This window comes from Otolemur garnettii, unplaced genomic scaffold (genome assembly GCF_000181295.1).
Source record: "Otolemur garnettii isolate 467f Iridium unplaced genomic scaffold, OtoGar3 scaffold00171, whole genome shotgun sequence".
NCBI classification, from domain to species: Eukaryota; Metazoa; Chordata; class Mammalia; order Primates; family Galagidae; genus Otolemur; species Otolemur garnettii.
The window spans coordinates 1,301,706-1,324,556 of record NW_003852566.1 but is presented as its reverse complement, the minus strand read 5'-3'; the positions used below and the strand labels follow the sequence as shown (position 1 = coordinate 1,324,556).

At 51.7% G+C, this 22,851-nt stretch overlaps 1 protein-coding gene across 1 annotated transcript in view; it reads right to left on the bottom strand.

Moving 5' to 3' along the window:
- Positions 1-5,985, bottom strand: part of NSG1 (neuronal vesicle trafficking associated 1) — a 30,766-nt gene extending 24,781 nt beyond the window's left edge. The window contains exons 1-3 of the mRNA XM_003800186.3: positions 5,918-5,985; positions 5,391-5,545; positions 1,876-1,992 (exon numbers count right to left, since the gene is read on the bottom strand). Of these exons, the coding sequence (XP_003800234.1) occupies positions 1,876-1,992; positions 5,391-5,519 (246 nt within the window). The 5' untranslated portion in view covers positions 5,520-5,545; positions 5,918-5,985. The remainder of the gene's footprint in view (positions 1-1,875; positions 1,993-5,390; positions 5,546-5,917) is intronic.
- Between the last annotated feature and the right edge of the window lie 16,866 nt (positions 5,986-22,851).

Sequence of the window (22,851 nt, the reverse complement as noted above, 5' to 3'; positions counted from 1 at the left end):
AAAAAAAAAAAAAAAAAAAATGTTTAGGTTTAGTTAATTTGAGAAACATCTCAGCCTATTGTTTATTCTCAGCAAAAACACACCTCTAATTAATTAAATGACTGTTTTCCTCATTGACACTAACTAACCTCTTCTGAAGCCTAGGCTTTTGGCTGCCACTGGGTGAGTCATCCTGCGTCCCTGGTCCTGTGGCAGAGTCTTACACAGCCCTCTCCCCAGTCAGCAGTTACCTAGCAACCAGCCTGGCAACCTGGGAGCCAAGAGACTTATCCTCCAGTGATGATCATAAAGTAACATCCAAAAAGACATTTCATCTCAAGGATGTCATCCCAGGCCTATAAAGCTGAGGTGCTCCTGAACAGCACAAATTAGAGACAGAGGGGGACATATTATTACTTGTTGCTGTAACATCAGAAAGGGAAGATTTCATTCATATGATTCACACATGGAGATGAAAAGAACTAAGATGATGGCTGGGCCAGGAGCCTCCCAGAAGCTGTTCAGTCCCAGGAAGACGCTCTGTCCCAACTGCAGCTGTGACTGGGCTCGGTGGGAGGGACACAGTCAGGGAGGGCACATCCTCTGTCTAGCCACCAACATTTCCAGCTGGCAGCCCAAGTGTGCCTGCACACCTCAGCACAGCCTGTTCCCCACATGCCCTTATAGACCAGCAGAAGCTTCACACAACAGCAGCGCGCCTGACCATGTCTGTGCATTCAGGGATACAGACATAACACTGGGCAGTAAAAAGCCAGGAGAACATTCGAGAAGAGCGGGCACTCTTAGCAGTCCCAAAAAGAGCCAGCCCTCCTGGTCCTTCCCTACACAGTGCTACAATGAGCTGTCCCCACCCCAAAAGATTCAAAACTCAGAATACATTAGAATCACCTGCACAGCATGTTAAAATGCATGTTCCCAGGGCCCAGGGTGTAGGGTCCCTGTGTTCAAATTGAACTCAGGTAATTCTGACTCAGGTGGCCTCAGGCATCCTTGGGGAAATAGCACCTTGGAGGCCGCACTTTACACACACACACCACACCAGGTAGGCAGGCGGTGGGTAAATCTCCTTCCCAATTCCCAAGGGAACCCTCAGAATGCAGGCTGTCCAGCCTGTGTGTGTCCTGGTCCAGCTGGCAGCCCAAGTGTGCCTGCAGCCATGGGCAGACTGCCCTGCTCCCAGCCTGCCTCTGCTACTCATGGACCGTGTGGCTCTGGGCAGGTCGCCTGCCTGGCTTGGCCATAATCGACAAATACCACCTGTGCAGGGCTCACACCATGCACAGCCCAGACAGCTCACTCTAGTGAGCTTACTCAACAAGGAGGGACCCACAGGCAGACCCCAGAAAGCTGTCCAAACACCCCTTCCCAGGACTCCGGCAGCACAATTAGTCACCCATTTACTTATCGAGCTGTTGTGAAGTGTGCACCCACACCAGAGAGGAGCTGGCATCAGGACCTGACCTGGCTGGCACAGGACGGCTGATGAGTAAATTCTGTCTGACACAAAGAGTCCCCGTGCCTTCATCTTTGGCTGACATTCTTGGCTCAGAGGGTCACCATAGCCTGGTTCCCCTTTCTGGGTCACCATCTCAGGTGGAGGGGCCTGCACTTCAAAGGGCCAACCCACCAGATCTCACTGAGACGCTTGTCACAGGCCTCATGCCCAAAGTGGAGCCCGGGCCAGCCCTAACCCTCAGAAGAGGACATTTGGTGGCAAGGGAAGAGCAGGTGTCAGGGGAGTAGCTGGAGCTGCCAAGTTTGCAGCAGCTGGAAGCAGCTCAGCTGAACATTGTCACATTCCTGTCATCTCTGCAGCTCAGCAGACCCCTCCCGGTGGCAAAGCAGCATCTCACACACGCCCTCCCAGCCACTCACCTTGAACCTCTCAGTGACACCCTCTGTGATGCTGACGGTGAACTCGGCTATTTTAGGAGGACGTGCTTTCCCTTTCTTGCGGTCAGGTTCATACTCAGTCTTAGTTTTCACAACCACCTTATCCAGGAAACAGAGAAGCAAAAGATCAGTGGCACAACCAGATGCATTCAGACACATCTGCCCAAAGAGGGAGAGCCCAGGACCTCTCATGTTCAAAGTCACCATCTCACCAGAGAAGAATTCACAAAAGGCAGGGCACGGGCACCGATCATTGGAACCCTCCTCTCCTGGTGCCAGGACTTCCAGAGAAATTAGCCATTAATAATGTTGATAGCAGCCCCGGGGGGTGGGGGAATGTTACAACACAGGGACAGAGAAGTTAAGCTCATTGGCCAAGATCACTCAGCTAACATGTGGCAGGGCAGCAAGGCAGCATGGCGTCTGACTCCAGACCCAGCAGAGCCCCACCCAGCACAGCCAAGGCCAGGGAGTTGGGAAGATGCAGCTACTTTGGTGTTGGCCTTTATGTGCATAGGGAGAGAAACTCTGAGCCCACCATCCACATTTCTCCAGGACTCGGCTAGAAGAGCAGGCAGCAGCTCCCAGGAAGAGCTGGGGTTGGCCTCCTTGTCTCCACCCACTATCCTGCTCTCTACACAGCCCCTGTAACTGCCCTCATTCCCCACCCTCTACTGTGAGCTGCTTTTCCAATATGGAAACCGGCCCTTGCTTCTGCCCTGCCCAGACCCCAACCCAGTGTCTCACCAGATTCCAATGGACCAAGACACCCCAAGTGGCCTCCTCCATAGGATACCCCCAGCCCTGGCCTCATCATCACTGCCCTTGTCACATCCTGGCACCAGGGATTATTTACTTCTCTATCTTCATTAGATAGGGAGGTGTTGAGAGCAATGTCAAGGGGTGACATATCTCTGACCCCCAAGCCCCACTCCCCAGAGCAGGTGCTGAGAGGGGCTGTTAGGCAGGAAAGAGCCACCACCCCACATTCTTACTCCCCAAGTGAAGATGCCCCTTGAATGGGTAGCTCATGGTTAGGGGAAGACACCAGCTCTCTAGGGCAGGGAGAATCTAGCACCTCAGGATGGTCACCTGGGCTGGGTGTGGTCTCATTCCTTCCTCTGTGGCTCTCTCACACTGGGGGAGGAGTGGTATGCACTCCTGCACAGCACCTGTTTCTTGAAGCAGTGCTTGCGGTCACCCTGCCATCCTCAGATCCCAGATGTAACAAGCTCTGTGACCTTGAGCACACACTGGCCACTTGGAGCCATTTCACTCGCCTGTGACATGGGAAGGAGGCTCATGTCAGTAGGCTACTGTGAAGGTAAGGAAGTCTGTGGACCCCTCAGCCCCGAGTGGGGACTTGGTTGATATTCTGTTGATCTGGGCTCTATCTGCATCTGTCTGTAACTGGTCAGGTGGCCTTAGGCAGGTCTTTTCAACTCTCTGGGCCTCCATCTATACTTTGGGGATAATGTTGGTAGTTAGATTAGAGTTGTTAGCACATTAGAGAAATTTAGCCTGGAAAGTTCATTAAAAGATCCTGGGACGGAATAAATAAGCATCCAGCAAATGCCAGGTGAGACTCTTGGGGTTGCTGCCGGCTCTGTGACTGCTGGCTGTGCCACACTGCCAGCACCTCCACACTCTACGCACATTCTTGAAATGGATTCTGTTTACAGCCCAACTGCATTACCACTCTCAGAAGCCATGCCACTTGGGGCAGGTGACTTTGGCTCCCAGAACCCTGACTGTCAGTGACATGCGGCTGTTGTTTAGTTAAAGAGAGGTCTTATGTGAGAAGTGTCTGGCTCCAAGCAGGGTAGAGTGAGGCACTGCTGGAAACTTCTGCATCCTGGAGGATTGTGACCTTCAGCTGAGTGAGCACGAGCATGACTCTAAACTCTCACCTAAATTCTCTGAGACTCGGTTTCCCCATCTGTGACCTCAGAAACCTAACCTATCAGTCCCTGCTGGAACTCTTCTCTGGAACATTCTTGCCAGTTCGCCCCCTTTGTTTGAATATCTCTGGGGACACGACACTCATCCCTTTTCGGAGCTGCCTAGGCTACCCACAGTGGGCCAGGGTTTCATACCTGCCCCAACCCTCCACTTTGTATAAACCTACAGTGCAGATGGTTCTGGAAGGAACAGGCTGAGGGCAGAAGAGGCAAGAGCTAAACGGAGGAAACGGCTGACAGAGGTGCTGCCTCAGGACCCAGAATGCCTGGCACACACAGGCCACTCAAGGCTGAGCAATGGAGAGGCCACAGCAGGAGGTAGCAGCAGGGGCTCAGGGCCAGGCTCCCCTAATTGGACAAGTCTGACACTTGGACAGGAGGGTGGGGAAGACACTGAAGCCTCCTTTGCCCCTTCTGCAAAGCCCAGCCAGGACCCCAGCAACCCAGAGGGGCTCCCCCAAGGCCTGGGGGGCCCCAGGTGTGACCAGCTGAACCCCCTTCTGAAACTCAAACACAGACAATGTAGTGGGGAGTGTCAAACCCACTCTGGGAGCTGAGCCAGCTTCTCAAGGGGCCACCTTGGGAATAAAGGACCCTCAGCAAGGGAAGGACCCACCTCAGGGGCTCCTCACATTCCATCTGGCCCCGGGCCAGCAACTACCAACTTGCCAGAAGGAACCCAGCACCTGAGTCAGCCTCTTCACCAGGGACCAATGAGACAATATCCCAAAAGCACTTCAGGGAAGAAGTGAGCTTATTCTGGCTCAGGTGTTTTTAAGAAGCAGTGAGAGGGTGGGAACCGATGCTGCGTTTATGGGGTCTAGATCCCAGTTTTATGAGACAATTGTCCAGGCGTGCTAAGACCTACTTGTCTTTTTAAGTGGCAGGTCTTGAAAATAATATCTTTAATGGACAGAAACTACTTGACTGGAAGCTGTAGTCAGAAAAAGATGGGATTCTTTAAATTCAGCAAAAACCACTTTGGGGAAGGCTGACGCATGGCTGTTCCCAGCCGCGCTTGGAGGCTCCGCAGAAGGAACAAAGAGATTGAGGTGCCTGGAGGAGCCCAGCCGCCTGCAGCTTCGGGCCTGGCAGCGGGGGGCAGAAAGGGCGGGAGGGCAACTGAGCCCGAAGTAGGGCCTATCTGGCGGCCAGGGTCCCGCCTCCGGGGACAAGTCAAGTGGAAACTGCGTACCCCCGGAAAGACCCACGGGGCAGCCGCATACCCGGGCTCACCCCAGACGCAGAGCCCCCGGCAGCCATGGGTCCAGGGACAGATGAGGCTGCCGCGAAATCCAGAGGGGACCTTTCCCCAGGGCGTTCTATTGTCAGGACGAGGCTGTCATCCAGGGCCAGGCCCCAGCGTCACCCGGTCCAGAATCCCGCGCGTGTACATTGTCTCACCAGCTCCCGCTGCTCCCCGAGCCCGCCCCTACTTCGCGTCCCCGGCGCACACGACGCATTTCTTTTGTTGCGGTTTCATTCAAGATTTGGGGGTGCGCACCTGGCAGTGCTGGGGTGCGAGAGGACCCTCACCTTATCGGGGGGCGGGAACTGCAGCTGATTGACATCGAGGGGCGTCATCAGGGGAATGGTGTCGAACCCATCCTCCAGAAGCTGCTGCTTGGCGCCCTTCTCCGCGAAATTGTTCCCCAACTTCACCATCGTTGCGGGAGACTCGAGGCTGCAGCCTGCGGACGGAAGGCCAGGCAGGAATCACCGCTAGCGGACCCGGGCGGGGCGGGCGCAGGCGGGCTCCCCGCACCCTCAGCTGACCAGGGCTAGTCTCCAGGGAGCGGTAGTGAAGACGCGGCGGTCAAAGCCAAAAGACCGGGGGTAGGGACCAGGAGGCGTGCTGCGGTTGGACAGACTCCGGTAGCCCGGGCGCAAGGGCGCTCCGCCGCCGGGATACAGGGTGCCGCCCCTGCCCAGCACGAATAGACGCGTCCCACGTCCCGGTGACCGCCGGTCCACCCCGTCCGCCAGTTCGGGGAGGTGCACGCCCCCCAAGCCCGCTCCCGGGCGGGAAGGTCTCGGCCCCCGGGCAGCGCGGCCGGCCGCACTCACCGCGCCGGCTCCGCCAGGTCTGGCTCCGCGATCCAAGCCTCCGCGCCGCCCGCTCCCGCTTGCAGCAATGGCGGAGGCGGCGCCGGGCGGGGCACGGAGCGGGGCTAGGCGGCCGCCCCCTCCTCCCCGAGTCGCCGCCTCCCGCCCGCCGCCCCCGGGGGCTCCGCGCAGGAGAGAGCGGGGCACCTCCGCCCTGCCGCAGCGGCCACACAAAGGAGCGCGGGGCCGAGGAGGGGCTGGGCGCAGGGTGCCAGGGAAGGGCCCGAGGGCTGAAGCGACCCCCGAGGCGGGGTGGACAGAGGTGGCAACCCACGCCGCGCCCACCTCGGCGCGAGGCTGGGGGCGGGTGACGTCCCTGGCGAGGGGTCGCGCGTGGGTAAAGGAAGCCGAGCTCCTCTGGTGCTGGATACGGGAGCGGTGCCCGGGTGGGTGTTCGGGTGGGGACTGCCCCGTGAAGCCAGGAGTATTCAGGGCAAACGGGGCGCTCGGGACGCCGCGCTGGAGGGCGGAGAGAGAAGGTGGGGCTTCCCCCAGTGCGGCCGCCACCCAAGCAGCCTGTGCACAGGTAGGACTGCTTGGCGATCCCGGGACCGGGAAAGAAGCGCGGATGTCTAGCCTGACCTGCGCCACTGTCGCAGCTGCCCAGATAGCGTTGCGGCCCTCCGAGCCGCCCTGCCTGTGGAACTCACCGTACCGAAGACTGCGGCGGGTATAAGGAGGCAGGCGGGATGGGCGTGGGGAGGAGGGCTCTGCTGCCCAAGCACCTGGACCACGCGCTGAGCCCTGCCCCGGGCAGAGGAGGCGTCCTCCAAAGTCGTTATTGTCACACCCTTTGCGCAGATGTCCTCTTTGCTCTGCGGAGGGTCCAAGGCCAGGCGTTTTCCATCAGGCCACTGAGAATCAGGAGAGAATCCCCGTCATGAACAGAGAGAGGCAGCAGCCCCTGCAGCACCTTGAGCCAGCCCCAGGCCCACTCTGGGAATTTGCCAGGAGTGCCCTGATTTCAAATCCCCAGAAGGGCCAGCCCCTTTAGATAAGTGACCTAATATGCCCATCTTCACTCACCCAAGTCTCCAACGCCGCCGTCTAAGCTCTCTTTGACAGCAGGTTAGCCTGGGCAGGGCCCACGCTCTTAGCCACCCTGGGTCAACCCAGGGAGGGCCTGTGTCTTAGGTTCTAGCCCCTGCCATGGGCTTCAGGAACCACCTCGGTCAGCCCAGGGAGGGCCACTGTCTCAGGTTCTAGCCCCTGCCACGGAAGCCTTCTCTCTGATACTGTGATGCCTTCCTTCAGCAGGCAAACTTGAGTAGTTAGCAGTCTGCCCAGGCAGCAGAGCAGGTGACTCAGGAAGGGTTGGGAGAAACCCTGGGCTTCTGCAAGGGGATGGCTTTTTTTCTGTCTCAGAATCAAGCATACCATAGAACCCAACACACAGGCATGGTGGTCAGCCTCCCTTTCTGTTAAAGACTCCACCAACTTAGAGAGAGGTGGGTGAAGAGGCAAGAGGACACAGGCTGTCCGAAGGCAGGCAGTGGGCAGTCCTGCTTCTCCTCACTCCCTGGTGCTCATTCTAGGGCCTTTCTTCCTTCTGTGCATTAGCTCTGGGCCTGTGAAAGGTACAGAAGGCACTGGCCATAGGGAAGGCTCCAGGCACAACTGCCTGCCCACAAGGAGCTTATGGAACAAGGAAAATAAAGTGGCAGTCCGCAGGGAAGCAGTGGGCCCCGGGGAGAGGGGCCAGGCGCCCTCTGCTGCAGCAGAGGGCCATCGGAAGGCTGTGGGTAGAGGGCTCACTTCCCAGAGGGGCTAGAGAAGGGGTGTGCAGGGAAGGCCTTCGGGGTGGGGGTGAGGGTCAGATATCAAAGGCAGTGTGTCAGCTGCCTGTCACTGCTGGGGGAAATCACTATAGCAGAGGGGATTATTGCAACAGAAATGTGGTCTCCCTTGGTTCTGGGGGCCAGAAGTCCAGAGTCAAGGTGTGGCCGCAGGGCCTCAGTCCCTCCACAGAACGTAGGGTGAGCCTGCTCCTTCCTCTTCCACTCTGGTGGCCCCAGGCATTCCTTGGCCTGTGGCTAGTCTTTGCCACCACATCACACCAATCACATGGCCTCCTCCATGTGTCTCTTATAAGGACGCTGGTCATTGGATTAAGGGTGTACTTGGATAATCCAGGACAAAGTCCCCCTCACAAAATCTTTAACTTAATCATGTATGCCTTATAAGAGAAGGTCCACTCTTTTACCTTCTAGGGTAATGGCACAGGCTCCTGGGATGAGGGTATGGCCACATCTTTCGGGGCCACCATTCAGTTCACTACAAGTCCTAAGCCTGCAATCATTCAGTGATTCGGGGAACCCAGGTAATTCACAGGGGAGCTTCAGAGATTAGCTTCAGAGAAGAGGTCACAGGCACATAAACAGGGAGGCTGAAGCTTGGTGATGGTTGTGGATACAAAGATGTCGGGTATTTGTACAGCGAAGAAAACGTGACATCAGCAGGACTGAGTCTCCCTGCTCAACCCACGTCTCACTCTAACACAACAGTTTGAAGTGCCACAAAGGATTTTTGACTGGTATTTCTTTTTCTAAATGACTTTTTTAGGGCTACCGATCCTAGGAACAGACCCATCACTGCTTGGACAATTGAAGTAATTCCTGCCCCTGTCTCCCCTCCCCTCCTCTCCTCACCAGATATTGCTTGGTGACACTCAAGGCCAACTCTGTCATTTCAAAGTCCAAGCCTTTTAGGGACTTCCTTTGTCTTACTGGTTGAAGTCCAGTAAGTCACACTTAGCAAAAGCCAGTGTGATGCAGTGGCTAAGCCATGGCCTGATTTTGGATTTTGGTTTGTTTGTCTATTTGTTTGTTTGAGACAGAGTCTCACTGTTGCCTTAGGTTGCTTAAGTTGAGTGCTGTAGCATCATAGCTCACAGCAACCTTGAACTCTTTGGCTCAAGTGATCCTCCTGCCTCAGCCTCCCAAGTAGCTGGGACTACAGGTGCCCCCCACAATGCCCCGCTCATTTTTCTATTTTTGTTACAGATGGGATCTCACTTTGCTAAGGCTGGCCTTGAACTCTTGAGGTCAAGGAATCCTCCTGCCTACGCCTTTCAGAGTGCCAGGATTACACATGTGAGCCTCTGCACCTGACCTTGTTTTTTGTTTTTTGAGACAGGTTTTCACTCTGTCACCCTGGGTAGAGTGCAGTGGCATCATCACGGCTAACTGCAACCCCAAACTCCTAGGTTCAAATGGTCCTCCTGATTCAGCTTCCCAAGTAGCTGGGACTACAGGTGCCCCCCCCCCCATGGCCTGATTTTCAATCCTCTCTCCCTCTTATCTGTGTGACTTTGGGCAAGATGCTTGACATTTCTGTGTCTCAGTTTTCCCATCTATGAAATGCAGATAATAAATAATACCTTCATCATAGTAGGGTTGAAATAGTGAAATGCACTATTATGATATATATTTTTTAAACTGTGCTTGTTTGAGTGATGATTATTGATTTGACCACTAATTCTGCACCCCCCTGGTCTCTATTCTGAGTCTCCATACTGGAGCCAGGGCAAGGTGCTCAGCACTTTTCATGGTTATATTGTTAGTGCTCAGTGACGAAGGTTCTGCTATTCCCCAGAGTTTGATGAGCCTCTTTGTAGCACAAATAAGTCAAATGACTAGTCACAGGCCACAGAGTTCTCCGCAGAGCTGGGACAGGTGAAGGCTCCAGTCAGGCTTCCTCACAACCAGCCTGATTCCTGGCACAGGTCAGTCTGCGCTGAGCAGGTGGCCACCCAGGGCCATCAGCACATGGAGATTCGATGGCAGCTGCAGGGATCAGCTTCAGTTCCGCCCTGTGTTCTGGAGCTGGCCATGTCGATTAAGGCATGCTTCATTCAAATGTCCTTATTAAGAACAGACACAATTCACATGACACAACTATCACCATTTTAGTGCACACTTCATGGTTTTTAGGATACCAAAAACCATGGTATCCTAAAATACCATCAAGGTTGTGCAACCATCACCACTAATCTACATTTTCATCACCCCATAAAGAAACCCTGTACCTAAAGACAGTCACTCCCCATTCTCCCCTCCCCAGCCCTTGCCAGCTGCTTATGTCTCTATGGAGCTGTTCTGGACACATCCTCATTTCTGATGGTTTTAAGTTTCTCTGTCTGCTTCTGAGTTAATCAGCACACTGAAACAGACCCAGGAGAGAAATTAGACCCTGGATCTCTCTGCACACAGGAAAATCCATATACAATATGATGAATCAGCCCAGCTGGGTGGAGTCTTCCCTGCCTCTCCTAGAACCCTGTACAGCAGCCAACTCTTCATTCCCCAAGGACCTGCCTTCAGCCCTTTGCAGATGTCAACTCCTTTACCCAGAACGCCTTCCCCCACCCCCTTGTCTATTTGGCAAACTTATACTCACCCTCCAAAGCCCAGACCCACTGTCTCCTCCTCTTTGAAGCCTGGCCTTTCTGTGCATCTTTCCCCTGGGATCTGAGTATTTACATCTCTGCCTAGATCATAAGCAAATCTAGGCAGGGCGCCTTAATCTTTCATTTCTATTGGGTATCCTCCACATTGAGAACAGAGGCCAGTGTACACTAAATAATCAAGAAACATTTGTTCAGTGGAGTGCAAGTAGGCACCATTTATTTTATACTTACAATAAGTTCAGACATTTAAACATCACATGTGTAAAGCCAAGTTCAGGTGTGTAATAGGAAAGTACATGGTCTCATTCAAACTGAAGGCAGGGTTGCCCCTGACATCACTGTGGTGTTCTCACCTTGATTCAATCTTACTGCAAAATGCTCATTTCTGAAAAACTCCAAACATTAATATTTAAAATACATGATATATAAATGAAATCACAAATACAATTTCTAATGGTCTCCAGTGTTTTATTTACCTTGGACATATTCGCTCAGTAGATGGTCAGGAATGGACAACCTATTTGTGTCTTCACTAGTACCCATAGAACTAGAGTGCAGGCTGTCGTGGAGCTGCGAGTGACTTTGCGTGTCGTTAGATGACCATGTGTTTAGGCACAGTCATGTGTGTGCTTTGCTGTGGGTATGTGGGGGGCTGTCTGTCATCCTCGCTGAGGCTTTGCCTTATCCTCAGGAACCCTCAACAGGGCGTCATTTCCCTCACCTATTTCTAAGATCCATTTTCCTTTGACTGGGAAGCTCTTGACCTTGGGGCAGTATGAGTGGCCCTCTGTGGACCTCGGTTTCCTCATCTGTCAAGTGACAGGAATGATCACATAGGTTTTCTTTCTTTTAGCTCCAAGATTCAGTATGTAAGAAAAGATGACTTCAAAAATGCTCCTCACTTAATTCCCATTTCTGGATTCAAGATCAGAGCACTGCAGTTTTGGGTGATCCATGGCCCCAGAGTCAGCAGAATTTTATTTCTTCCCGGTTAGTTAATCACCTCCAAAATGCTGGCAGCTCCAAATCCCCACCGCCCGCCCATTTTCCTCTCTCACAAGCCAGTCTGTTTTCAAATGTGCAAAGCTGTTCAACCTTAAAATTAAGGCCATTAGAGTAGAAAAGTATTTAGGACAAGAAACATTCTCCCCGTCAATCTGGAAGGAACCTGAAAGGATGGCTAGTCACCCTGAATTTCTCCATCAATGACGAGGGATGGGGGAGCAGGGGAAGCAGCACCCCCCAAACAGGACAGCCAGGGAGGAAGCATGAGGACAGCACATCCAAGATATCCCTTGAGGGGTATCAAGTTTAGAATATAAAACTCTATAGAGTCTTGTGGGGGGCATGCAGATTGCGTGAAAAATTTCCTTAGGGTCAAGGGTTTTTCAGAGGTGGAGTAATCCTCTAGTTCCACACCCCTACTTTATACGTGGGCCAGCAGGGAGAAGTGGAGCTGGTCATGGTGGCTCACACCCGCAACCCCAACACTTTGGGAGGATATGGCAGGAGGATTACTTAAGGCCAGCAGTTTGAGACCAGCCAGGTCTCTACGAAAGAGACCCTGTCTCTATAAAAAAAATTTTTAAAGTAGTTAGTTGTGGTGGCTCACAACTGTAGTCCCAGCTACTGGGGAGGCTGGGGCAGGAGGATTACTTGAGCCCAGGAGTTTGAGGTTGCAGCTATGATCAGAGCTATGATCAGGCCACTACACTCTAACTTGGGTGACAGAGTGAGACCCTATTCTAAACATAAATAATTTTTTTTTAAAAAGGAGAAAATGGAGCCTGTCCCTGGGCATCAGTTATCCCCAGTGAGCAATTCTAGGGAGCTCTAAAACCAGGCTAGGCTCCTTCCACAGCAGCCAGCCCCTGTCCTGGGCACCCTCCAAGCCCCGAGGTGCCCCAGGTGTGGTATACACCCAGAAACTGACTTGTGTGGATTGTGGCCTGCTGCAGTGGACTCTCGTGTCCTCTGGCCAACCAGGCTTTGCTCCCCGGCTCCCTCGGGCCAACTTGTCCCTTGAAGTTCATGCCAGCTTCATGGCAGCCTCAACTCCACTAAGACCCTGCACACCGTCCACCCCTCGGAGCCTCTGCCTGCCATCACACCTTTGCAAACAATCGTGAATAGTCGCCTCCAATGACCTCATTGTAGCTGTTCCTTATGACCTCTTGGCATCTTGACTGACACGAATGCTAAGGAGGGGCTGGGCTGGGGCCTGGTGGCTGACGCCTGTAATCCCAGCACTCTGGGAGGCTAAGGCAGATGTATTGCCTGAGCTCAGGAGTTCCAGACCAGCCTGAGCAAGACTGAGACCCTATCTCTAAAAAACAGCCGGGCATTGTGGCGGATGTCTGTAGTCTCCATTACTTGGGAGGTTAAGGCGAAAGGATTACTTAAGCCCAAGAGTCTGTGAACTATAATGTCATGGCACTCTACCCAGGGCACAGTGAGACTCTGTCTCAGAAACAAACAAACAAACAAAACAAATGCTAAGGGAATATCTTTTGCTCTAGAGCCTCAAGAGAGAAACTCCTCCCTGACCCTCCTCTGGAGGGAGAATTGGATTGATGATACCACAGAACACTGACTGTCTCTTCCATTATTCATTTTTTGTTTTTTTAGCTTCACAAAAACTCAGCAGTAGGCGCAGCTATTGTTACACACATCTTACAGATAAAGGAACAATAATAATAATAATAATTGGTCGGCACCTGTGGCTCAGTAAGTAGGGCGCTGGCCCCATATACCGAGGGTGGTGGGTTTGAACTTGGCCCCGGCCAAACTGCAACAACAAAAAAAATAGCTCGGGGCTCGGCGCCTATAGCTCAACCGGCTAAGGCGCCAGCCACGTACACCTAAGGTGGCAGGTTCGAATCCCCAGCCCGGACCTGCCAAACAACAATGACGGCTGCAACCAAAAAATAGCCGGGCGTTGTGGCGGGCGCCTGTGGTCCCAGCTACTTGGGAGGCAGAGGCAGGAGACTCGCTTGAGCCCAGGAGTTGGAGGTTGCTGTGAGCTATAATGCCATAGCACTCTACCCAGGGGGACAGCTTGAGGCTCTGTCTCAAAAAAAAAAAAAAATAGCTCGGGAGACGCCTGTGGCTCAGAAGGGTAGGGCACCAGTCCCATATGCCGGAGGTGGTGGGTTCAAACCCAGCCCCAGCCAAAAACTTCAAAATAAATAAATAAATAATAGCTAGGCACTGTGGTGGGCACCTATAGTCCCAGCTACTCAGGAGACTGAGGCAAGAGAATCACCTAAGCCCAAGAGCTGGAGGTTGGTGTAAGTTGTGACGCCATGGCACTCTACCAAGGGCAATAAAGTGAGACTCTGTCTCTAAAATAATAATAATAATAATAATTGAAGTGGCCATATTAATAACAAAAGTTAACGTGCAGTGACATCCACAGCTCACATAGGTGCTGTCTAAGTGCTCCTCTCAGCCCTCAGTCCACATTCCAGGGTGGTTCTGTCACTGTCCCACCTCTAAGACAAGGCCCGGAGGTGTGGAAATGGAAGCCTGTCTAGGCTGTGCTGGGAAGATGTTGACAGAAGAGAGAAAACCAGACCCTTCAAGAACGCAGTGGACGAGAGACCCCCCCAGGCAGAGAGGCAGGTCCTGGACACCCAGCTATGCTTCTGTTCCCCTCTTGACTCCAGGAAAGAGGGCAAGGGGACCCCCTAATCCTGAATGTCCCCTCTGACCTTCAGTTTGTGCCAGTCTTCACTCTCCTTCCTCCTTGGCAAGTCACATGGCCTTGGGCAGAGCAGGCCCCTCTGCCTCAGTTTCCCCTTCCACAGGATGAGAGGGTGGGGCTAAAATGATAATTTAATTCTCCTCCTGCTTGGAAGTCCCACTCTCACTTTGTTCATTATCACCATGATGAGAAAGGCCCTGGATAAATCAGAGCCAAAGTTTACAAGGGCACGTTGAGGTCAAGCACATGACGAATTTCATCCAGCCCTTCCCTGCTCCTGTCATGGGCGTTCCAACGTCCCCTAGCACCAGCTGAGTACCAGGTTGCTAGCTTGTAGCAATAACCCATATTAAATTATTTAGCTGGTAAATGATTTTAAAAGTACTTTGCCAAAGCAAAGAACCACAGAAAGGCCGAATTCTAATAGCAGTAATACCACTGTATGCTCGAATTAATTATTGAATTTTTAAAAAGCCCACAGATGGATGAATGCAATTCATTTCATGCTTTGTGGAGCCAAGGTCCCCAAGAGAGTGTCTAAAATTCACAGGCCCCCTGGAGGGTGCGGGAGATTACACAGCCAAGGCCGAGCTGCATTGCAGGCAGCTGGAGGTGACCTAATGGGGCTTTCCTAGCTGTAATGTCCCCATCCATGCAGGTGGGGCTGGGGTTTTAGTGGTCACAATGCAGTGAAATCAGCATGAGCTGACTCACAGACCCTGAGCTGTCCTGTGACTTCTGGCAGTGGTGTGAATGCTTTTAATATCCCTAATTTGTAACCTATTTTTCCTGTCTTCTCTCTGGCCCAACCAGGGTATGGGGGGAGGGGTTTCTCACAGGAGGGCTTTCCAGCGGTTGAATTTTAATCCCTCTAGGTTTATTTTTTCTCATTTTGGACCAGTCATTCTAAAATGCAAGGCACGCTGTCCTGCCTTCTAAAACAGAGGACACTTGAAAGAATTTAACCTCTTCCTAAAGAATCAGCTCAGCATTAAGCCCGTTCGTTGTGGGGCTGGGCCAGAGGCAGAGGGCTGAGGTCTCTGCTCCATGTCCCAGGCTGCTGGGCTTAGTGGCCCTTGGGTCTGTGCCTCTGTGATTACTGTCTCCATCCGGGGCATCAGCCACGATCCTCACCACTCACCTCCTTGCCCTTTCCAATTTGCTGCTTCTAATCTAATGTGAGCAGAGAATTCATATTGCCAGGCTTACTGGAATGAGATCTAGAAAGAGGATAAGGGCTGCTATGGGTTGAATACAACCTCAGAATGAGCCATTACTTAGAAGTAGGGTCTTAGAGGATAAGAAGGACTTTGGATGAGATCATCCTGCATTTAGGGTGGGCCCTAAATACAGTAACCGGTGTCCTAGGGGCACACACCGAGAAGGACAGGTGATGAGAGGCAGAGATTGGAGTGGCATAGCCGTGGCCAGGGAACATGCAGGTTGCTGGGGGCTGCCAGAAACCAGGAACCAGGCTGGGAACCGGCGCCCCAGAGCCTGCAGAGGGAGCATGGCCCTGCTGACACCTCCACAGCCCTCTGGAACTGCAGGGCAACAGATTTCTGTTATCTTAAGCTTGAGTTTATGGTACTTGGCTCCAAAAGCCCTCGGAAGCTAACGCAGAGGCTCTATTAGACTTGATCCTTTACGTTTTATATATTTCGTATGTGGACATCATATGCACTGTAGAGAGTGTTCAAGCATTGTGTGAGTGTGAATCTCCAGGATGAAAGCCCAGTAGAGTGAGTGAGCCTGGGACCCACTTGAAGCTGCAGGCCACACCTGGCGTCTTCACAGGACAAGGCCGGGGTTAGGGCCATCCACTTGCCCAGAGCCCTGTCTGGGACATGGCGCTTCTTCCCTTGAGAGGAGTCCCTCTATTTGGGGTTTTAGGATCATAAACCTGCATTTTAGAGCTGAGACATGGCTCTCAAATTGTGGCCTTGGCACCAGCGGCACTGGCCATAGCCAGGAACTTGTTAGAGATACCAGTTCTCAGACCCACCCCAGACCTGCCTGAGTCAGTCCTCTTCCAGCTGGAGCTGGAGGGACCCACCCTCACCCCACCACTGCATGTTGCCTGGAGGTAAACTGAGGATCAGAGAGATCAAGGACTAGCTCGAAGTCGCACAGCTGGGAAGCGGAGCTAATGGGTCTGTCTCCAGTTTCCTGTACTTGCTCTGTCCTCCTGTCTAGGAGCTTTGGAAGGGCAGAAAGGGGGGACTCGTTTATCCCTCCCCTTCCCTCCTGTCCCCCACAAGTTGTAGCTCAACTGTATGAAGAGGAGAAGCAGGCAGCATGAGAGGCATGTGGACCACGCCTCTCATTTTGCTGTCTGGGTCATCTTGGCTTCTGAGGATTATTTTTAAGCCTCCAACAATGACCCTTAAATGTGAAATGAAAAATGTTTTCCCAGCAAAAGATGCATCCTTCACACAAAGTGGGAAGCTGGGAAGCTGGGAAGCCAAGCTGCAAACGGCCCGGGCTCCATCTCTCCCTGCTCTGCCCTGCATGGAAGATGAGATTTATAAATGATACAGCTAATTGTATTTTTCTACAAGATTAATTTTATTGTCCCATTATCTGCTCCTTCTGTATCTACTCAGGGGTGGACTATGTCTTAGCTTTCCTCTCTGGAGCTTTCATTAATAATTAGGTCGTCGTTTAGCTGGGAGCCCCGGGTGCCTCAGACTGGGGAAACTTCTAGCTGGAACAGAAACCTTTAGCCTGTTACAGTGTGCCCCTGCCACTGTCCCCATGGCAGGGGACAAGTGTGCTTCTCCATCACCTGCTGTCAGGAGTGAGAAAAGCAGCATGAGTTTGGGGTTTACTAGGTTCCAGACGCTGTGCTAGGACCGTGTGCCGTGTGTGTGTGTGTGTGTGTGTGTGTGTGTGTGTGTATAAGCTCTCAACAGCCTGGAAGTCAGGACTGCCAGCCCATTAGCAGATGAGAAAACTGAGTGTCACTTCTGCAGGACAACAGAGCATGAAGTCCTCTTACCACTAATTTGAACCCAGAGCAACTTGCTCTAAAGCCAGTGTTGTCCCCATCCCATCACTCCATGGTACAGAAAGTTGGAGGGTGAAGTTTCACTCTTTCTTGATCTTAAAGATCAAAGATACACCTTTCAAGGCTGGGTGGGGTGGCTCATGCCTGTAATCCTAGCACTCTGGAAGGTCAAAGCTCAAGAGTTCAAGACCAGCCTGAGCAAGAAGTAGAGGCCAGTGACTGAGCACCACCTGTGGGCTATTTCTCATCTCTGTCCTCACCATCACCCTAATGGGTAAATTGCAGTTTCTTCTACCTTCCAGGTAAAGTAATGCAGATGCTGGGGCCAGACACTGAGTAACTGGCTCAGGAATTGGGACTCACCAAGGCATGTTGAGCATTTAGGATATTTATGATTTTTCACAGTGAAAAGTAACACCGCCATGGCCACGTACAAGGCTCTGTGCACATCTTTGACAAATACTATTGATAAAGGAATTCCCAGAAATGGAATTAGTGTTCAAAGCTTTTCATTTATCAGAGGCTGGACAGCTAAGTACCTGATTTTCCAGCTTCCCTTGCAGACAGGATCCATCCTGGTTGGCAGGCAATATTTATAAGTCTTCTGGGGGTGTTTATGGTAAAGCTTTGTTTTCCTGTTAAAGGGGGGCATACAAGTCTGGTTGTACTCTTTTCATCTTTCTTCCTGCCTTAAGTGCAAAGGTGACATTTGGAGCCAGAGTCACCTTCTATCTGTGAGCCACAAATCTGAGGATGGAAACCAACCCTGAAAGGTATGGTCATTTTTGAACTGTCTGCACTATACCAGCAACTTTTCCACTTCTTGCTCTGTGAAGAAGTAAAGGCCTGTTTGCTTAAGCCCCCTTGGAGCAGGATTTCTGTTCCTTGAAGCTAAACACATTCCTGAGATTGGCTCAGACAGGTGAAGCGTAGCAAGAATGTGGGTTATCCCCAACACCCACTGTCCTCTTCTTTCACTGAATAAACATTTCCTCCAGCGAGGTGTGTCCCTATAACTGTGTTCTCACAAGAGAGAAGAGAAGTAAGTGGCAGTTTCTAGTGATATTCTGACAGGGCCCGTGGGTGCACACTTTGTCCCTGTCTTCTTGTCCCTCCTTTTGTCCTGATGTCTGTTTTGTAGACACCATCTTGGACCACAAGGATTAAGGCCGCACCTAGGGGATGACGTACCCACCAGGAGGAGAGTTCCTCTGAGGAGTGACAGGTGAGGAGGGAGGCAGGAGGACATGCAAGGTGACTCAGGCACCTCATCCATCTCCCAGAACAAGGTCCATGCAGGATGTTAAAGTGTCACATTTATAGGACCTGCAAACATGGAACCCCTAGGTGTGATGCTCCCAGATATGTCTCAGCCAGAGCACAGTTGTGGGGGTGGGGAGAACTCCCCTGGTGGCAGAGGAAGCTCTGCGTACAGTAGGTGCAGACAGCACCCCTGCAACCCCTCACCAACCATAAAATTATTTTCGTTACTACTTCATAACTGGAATTTTGCTACTGTTATGAATCATAATGTAAATATCTGATATGCAGGATGGTCTTAGGTGACCCCTGTGAAAGGGTTGTTTGACCCCCAAAGGGGTCGTGACCCACAGATTGAGAACCACTGCTCTAGGGGGTACCCCCATGCCCCCACAGCCCATTACCTTCCACGTGAGCCCTGTCTATCCCCAGGGCCCAGTGCCAATGCCCCATGGCACCAGCATAGGCCCCTCCTGGGCCCCGCCAAGTACTCACTGGCTCTGCTGCCTCTTCCCAACCCTTCCCATCTGCCAGCATCCCGTCATTCTGACTGACGACAACATGGCACTTCTGTATTGTTCAACCTAAATCTTTCAGGACATCATTAAAATAATTGAATGGGTTAGGTGCCCTTTACAAGTGAGGACACTAAAATGTGGGGACTCACTCAGAATCACAGTGCTTGTGTATTTGTGTTCTGCTGTAGCAAAGGGTGGGCTGCCAGAAAAGATCCCACAAGCTGGGGGATGGGCGGTAGGTTAAAACAACAGAGAATTATTCTCTTATAGTTGCAAAAGCCAGAAGTCCAAAATCAGTGTCAGCCAGACACACTTCCTCGGAGGCTCTGGGAGAGAATTCCTCCTTGCCTCCTCCAGCCTAGGGTCACTGTTGCTGTCCTGGGCTGCTCTGACCTGTGGCCACATCACTCCAGTCTTGGCCTCCATCCATACACGGCCTTCTCTCTGCCTCAAATCTCTCTGCCTTTCTCCTACAAAGACACTTGCCACTGTATTTGAGACCCACACGGTCACCCAGGACTGTCTCATCTGGAGAGTCTTATCTTCACCATTGTATCTTCAGTTGGAAACTCTATTGCCAGTGAGGTACCACCAACAGGTACCAAGGATTGGGACAGGGACCATCTTTTCAGGGGCCACTATTCAACCCCTACAGCTCATAGGCGGTGTCATTGATGTTTGAACCCAGGTGTCAGATGTCATAATGCTGGAGCTTGGGTATGAAGGAGCTTTGGAAATTTCACCGCAAAATGTAAGTTCTTGGTGTAAAGAATATTTTGAATTAAAGACCATTCGAGATCAGAAAGCATTGGGAGGGGCCTTCCCTCTATTCCACAAACCAGATCGACCTGATCAAAAGATGAAAAGGGGCCACTGACTGCCTTTCCTCTCCCCGTTGTCTCAATATACTGTGAGAAGCCTGAGAATGCACACAGACCTGGTCCAAATACCTTAAACACAATCCGGTCTCCCAGGTTAATTTAGTTTGCAAAGAGAATCATTTACAAGCCAATATGTCTCCTCCATCCTCTCCTCAGCACCATTGTCACACCTAAACAGAATTGCCTGTGTGCCACACCCCCACAGCCCCAAATACCTGAACTTCATTGGAAATTGGGTCATTACTATGTGGTCCCCCCCAGGTGTGTGGTATTGGTAAATAAACCTTTTCCTTATTAATCTGCCTTCATTGTGAGTTGATCTTTCAGTGAGTGATCTTCATTCGGGGAAAGGGGCAAGTTTCCCCTCGCTCCCAAAGGCTCTCATACCACTGCCCCACCTGACTCATGTCACTATACCACCTGCCTGGCCCCCACGTGTGAGGACTTAGTTGTGGTCATAGCCAAGATCCAGCCCTCAGTCCCAGCAGCCCTCACCCTGCCGCACATTTCTCCACAGGTATGGTGGACATGCAGGGCGGCGGGTGGGGGGGAGGGGTTCCTTATGTTTTTAATCTCTCAGCAAAAAACAAGTCTAAAGATAAACATTCACTGCTTATCAAGAATTCTGACAACCATACGTAGGAAGGGCTTCTGTTGACAAGGGCATGAAACTCTCGGTGACAAAGCATTTCCGGGGTCACTCTCATGTGCCGGGTCCTGCAGAGGATAGGAGCTAACACTGGCTGACTCCTGCATGGGGACCATGTTTGTGAGAGCTGAGCATGTAACTGGCTCCAGAAACTAATTTCAATGACATATATATATATATATATATATATTTTTTTTTTCCTGATCATCTCTCCCTTAACTAACTACTTGACATTTTGAGTTGTTTCCCAGAAATCGTTGATTTTCCGCAAGACAAGCGGCTGTGCTTCTGAAGGGCCCTGGCAGATTTCCTGACACTGAGACTCCCGCCCCACAAACTGCCCTCATCACCCCGCCCCCCACCCTATGTATGCAGCTCCTTGTTGGTCAGCATCACAGACGGCCCCTGGCACAAGGACACTCCTTTAAAAGCCCATGACTCCCATTAGTTGGGGAGACAGGTTTGAGGCAGCTTCTCCCAACAAGATTTTGGCAGTCCTCATTGTCTCGATAACTGGTGTGACAAGCAGCTGGGCCTACACCGAGACTCCTTTGTAGTTTTGACAACCGTGCACAGCTCATGCAGAATTAGCAATGGTCCTATCAGGTTAGGCAGTTACTTAGACATGACTGGGGACAGTGTGGCGTGGAGTGGGGGGAGGATGGCCAAGGCATTGGGCTACTTTGGACTGGCCTGGGTCAGGCTGACCTGGGCTATTGTGGGAGTGGGGATGATGGAGCCCTTGCAGGTTGGTTGCCTTGAGATGGAAGCTAATCAGCATCCCAGGCTTTCTGACACGGACAGACAGATGTGGTCATACTGACTTGTGTTGTTTTGGGAATAGCCCAGTTAGAATCCTGGGAAGCTTCTGAGAAGCAACTGGTACCCCTCAAAAGTTGTGTATAAAATCCAAGCCTGCACTCTCCATGATGCCTACAAGTCCCTAGGAGGGGGCCCAGCTTGCCTTATGTGTCATTAAAATAAAATAAACTCTCTTTCTTGCTGAACTCCTACTTGTATCATTCAATTATTTCAGGAATGACCTCAAGCTGTTGCCACACCACTCTGCAGTCCCAGCAGAGGTGGTCACTAAAGGTGAAGTGAGAGATCTAAAAAGAGAGCGCTTTTCAGCAAGAATGAGCACCTTGCTTCCTCTGGAGCTCACCAGACCCCTCCAGTGCCCCTTTGCAGAAAGTACGGTTATTTCCATTTTAAGGAAGAGGAAAACTCTTCAGAGAGGCTAAGAAACCTGGCCAAGGTCACACAGCTGCAAGCACTGAGAGTGGGGTTTGAACTCGTGCCCTTTGACTCTTTATGCGGGGTGGGGTGGGGGGGGCAAGAGGGCAGTGGGCTGAAGCTGGGGTCTCTTCCCTACCATAAGCCCTGTGTTTCTTTAGGTAGATAGCAAGTGACCTCAGAAACTCTCCTAGGATGAAAGTGGGTGCCTTGCCTTGGTGCTGCCTCAATGCCCCACCTTAATCCTGCCCTGAGCAACGTCACACCTGGGAGCAGGACCCCTATTAATCTGTAAAAGAAAGCAGGGAATCCCCAGAGGGCCAGGCAGCCCAGGCACAAAGGATTTGGAGGCAACGTATGTAACCTAAGACTAATTATCATGTCACTACCTGTCCATCAAAGTGGTTCAGCGGTGATGTGTGATCCACAAGTCAGCTCAATCCAGATGCCATCAAACAGGACCCCAGACGGTCCCGGCGACCAGGGCTCCATTTGTTCTCTGTGCTGAATGTCTCTTGCTCTTGCTCCGCAAACCTGTCTTTCTCTTCCCTGATAAACTTTGTTTCACACTTGCCTTGCCGTTGGTGTTTCTGGTCATTCTTTGGCCAAGAGCACACCAAGAACCAAGAGGCAGACACTTGCCAACCCAACACCCCATGAGTGGGCCCTTCCACTTCTGCATCCAGACAATAAATTAAGGTCTTTAAACCATAAAATTGGCAGTTGGACTCCAGTCGTGTGCAAATGGCTTGGCTTCTCTGAGCTGTGAAACATGGTGTCCTTGGCCATGAATAAGTGAGGTCCTTTCCCCTTTTGGGGAGATGGAGGACAGTTTCAGTGCAGGAACAGTAAAGGCCCCAGGGAAGGACTAGCTCTGGGTGTGGGCTAGCCCATTCAGGAGGTAGCAACCTGCATGTTTGTTTATTTAACCACACAGAGGTAGTGATTTACAAAGATGAGCTCCAACAACTAGAAATAATTCAAAAGAGTCAGATTCCAATGTTGAAGAGTTTATTCAAATAAAGACATGAGAATAGCCATTCCAGGATGCACCACTCCAGAGAATTGGAGACCGTGCTCCAGAGTTAAAAGGCAAATTTTGGCTTATATACAAAAGTTTGAAAATTAGGTTTGGGAACTCATCCTAGAAAAAGCTATGTACCTCATTGCTAAATATCACGGTGATCACCTTTGAGGTGCTCCCCTTGGGAACGTAGGTACTG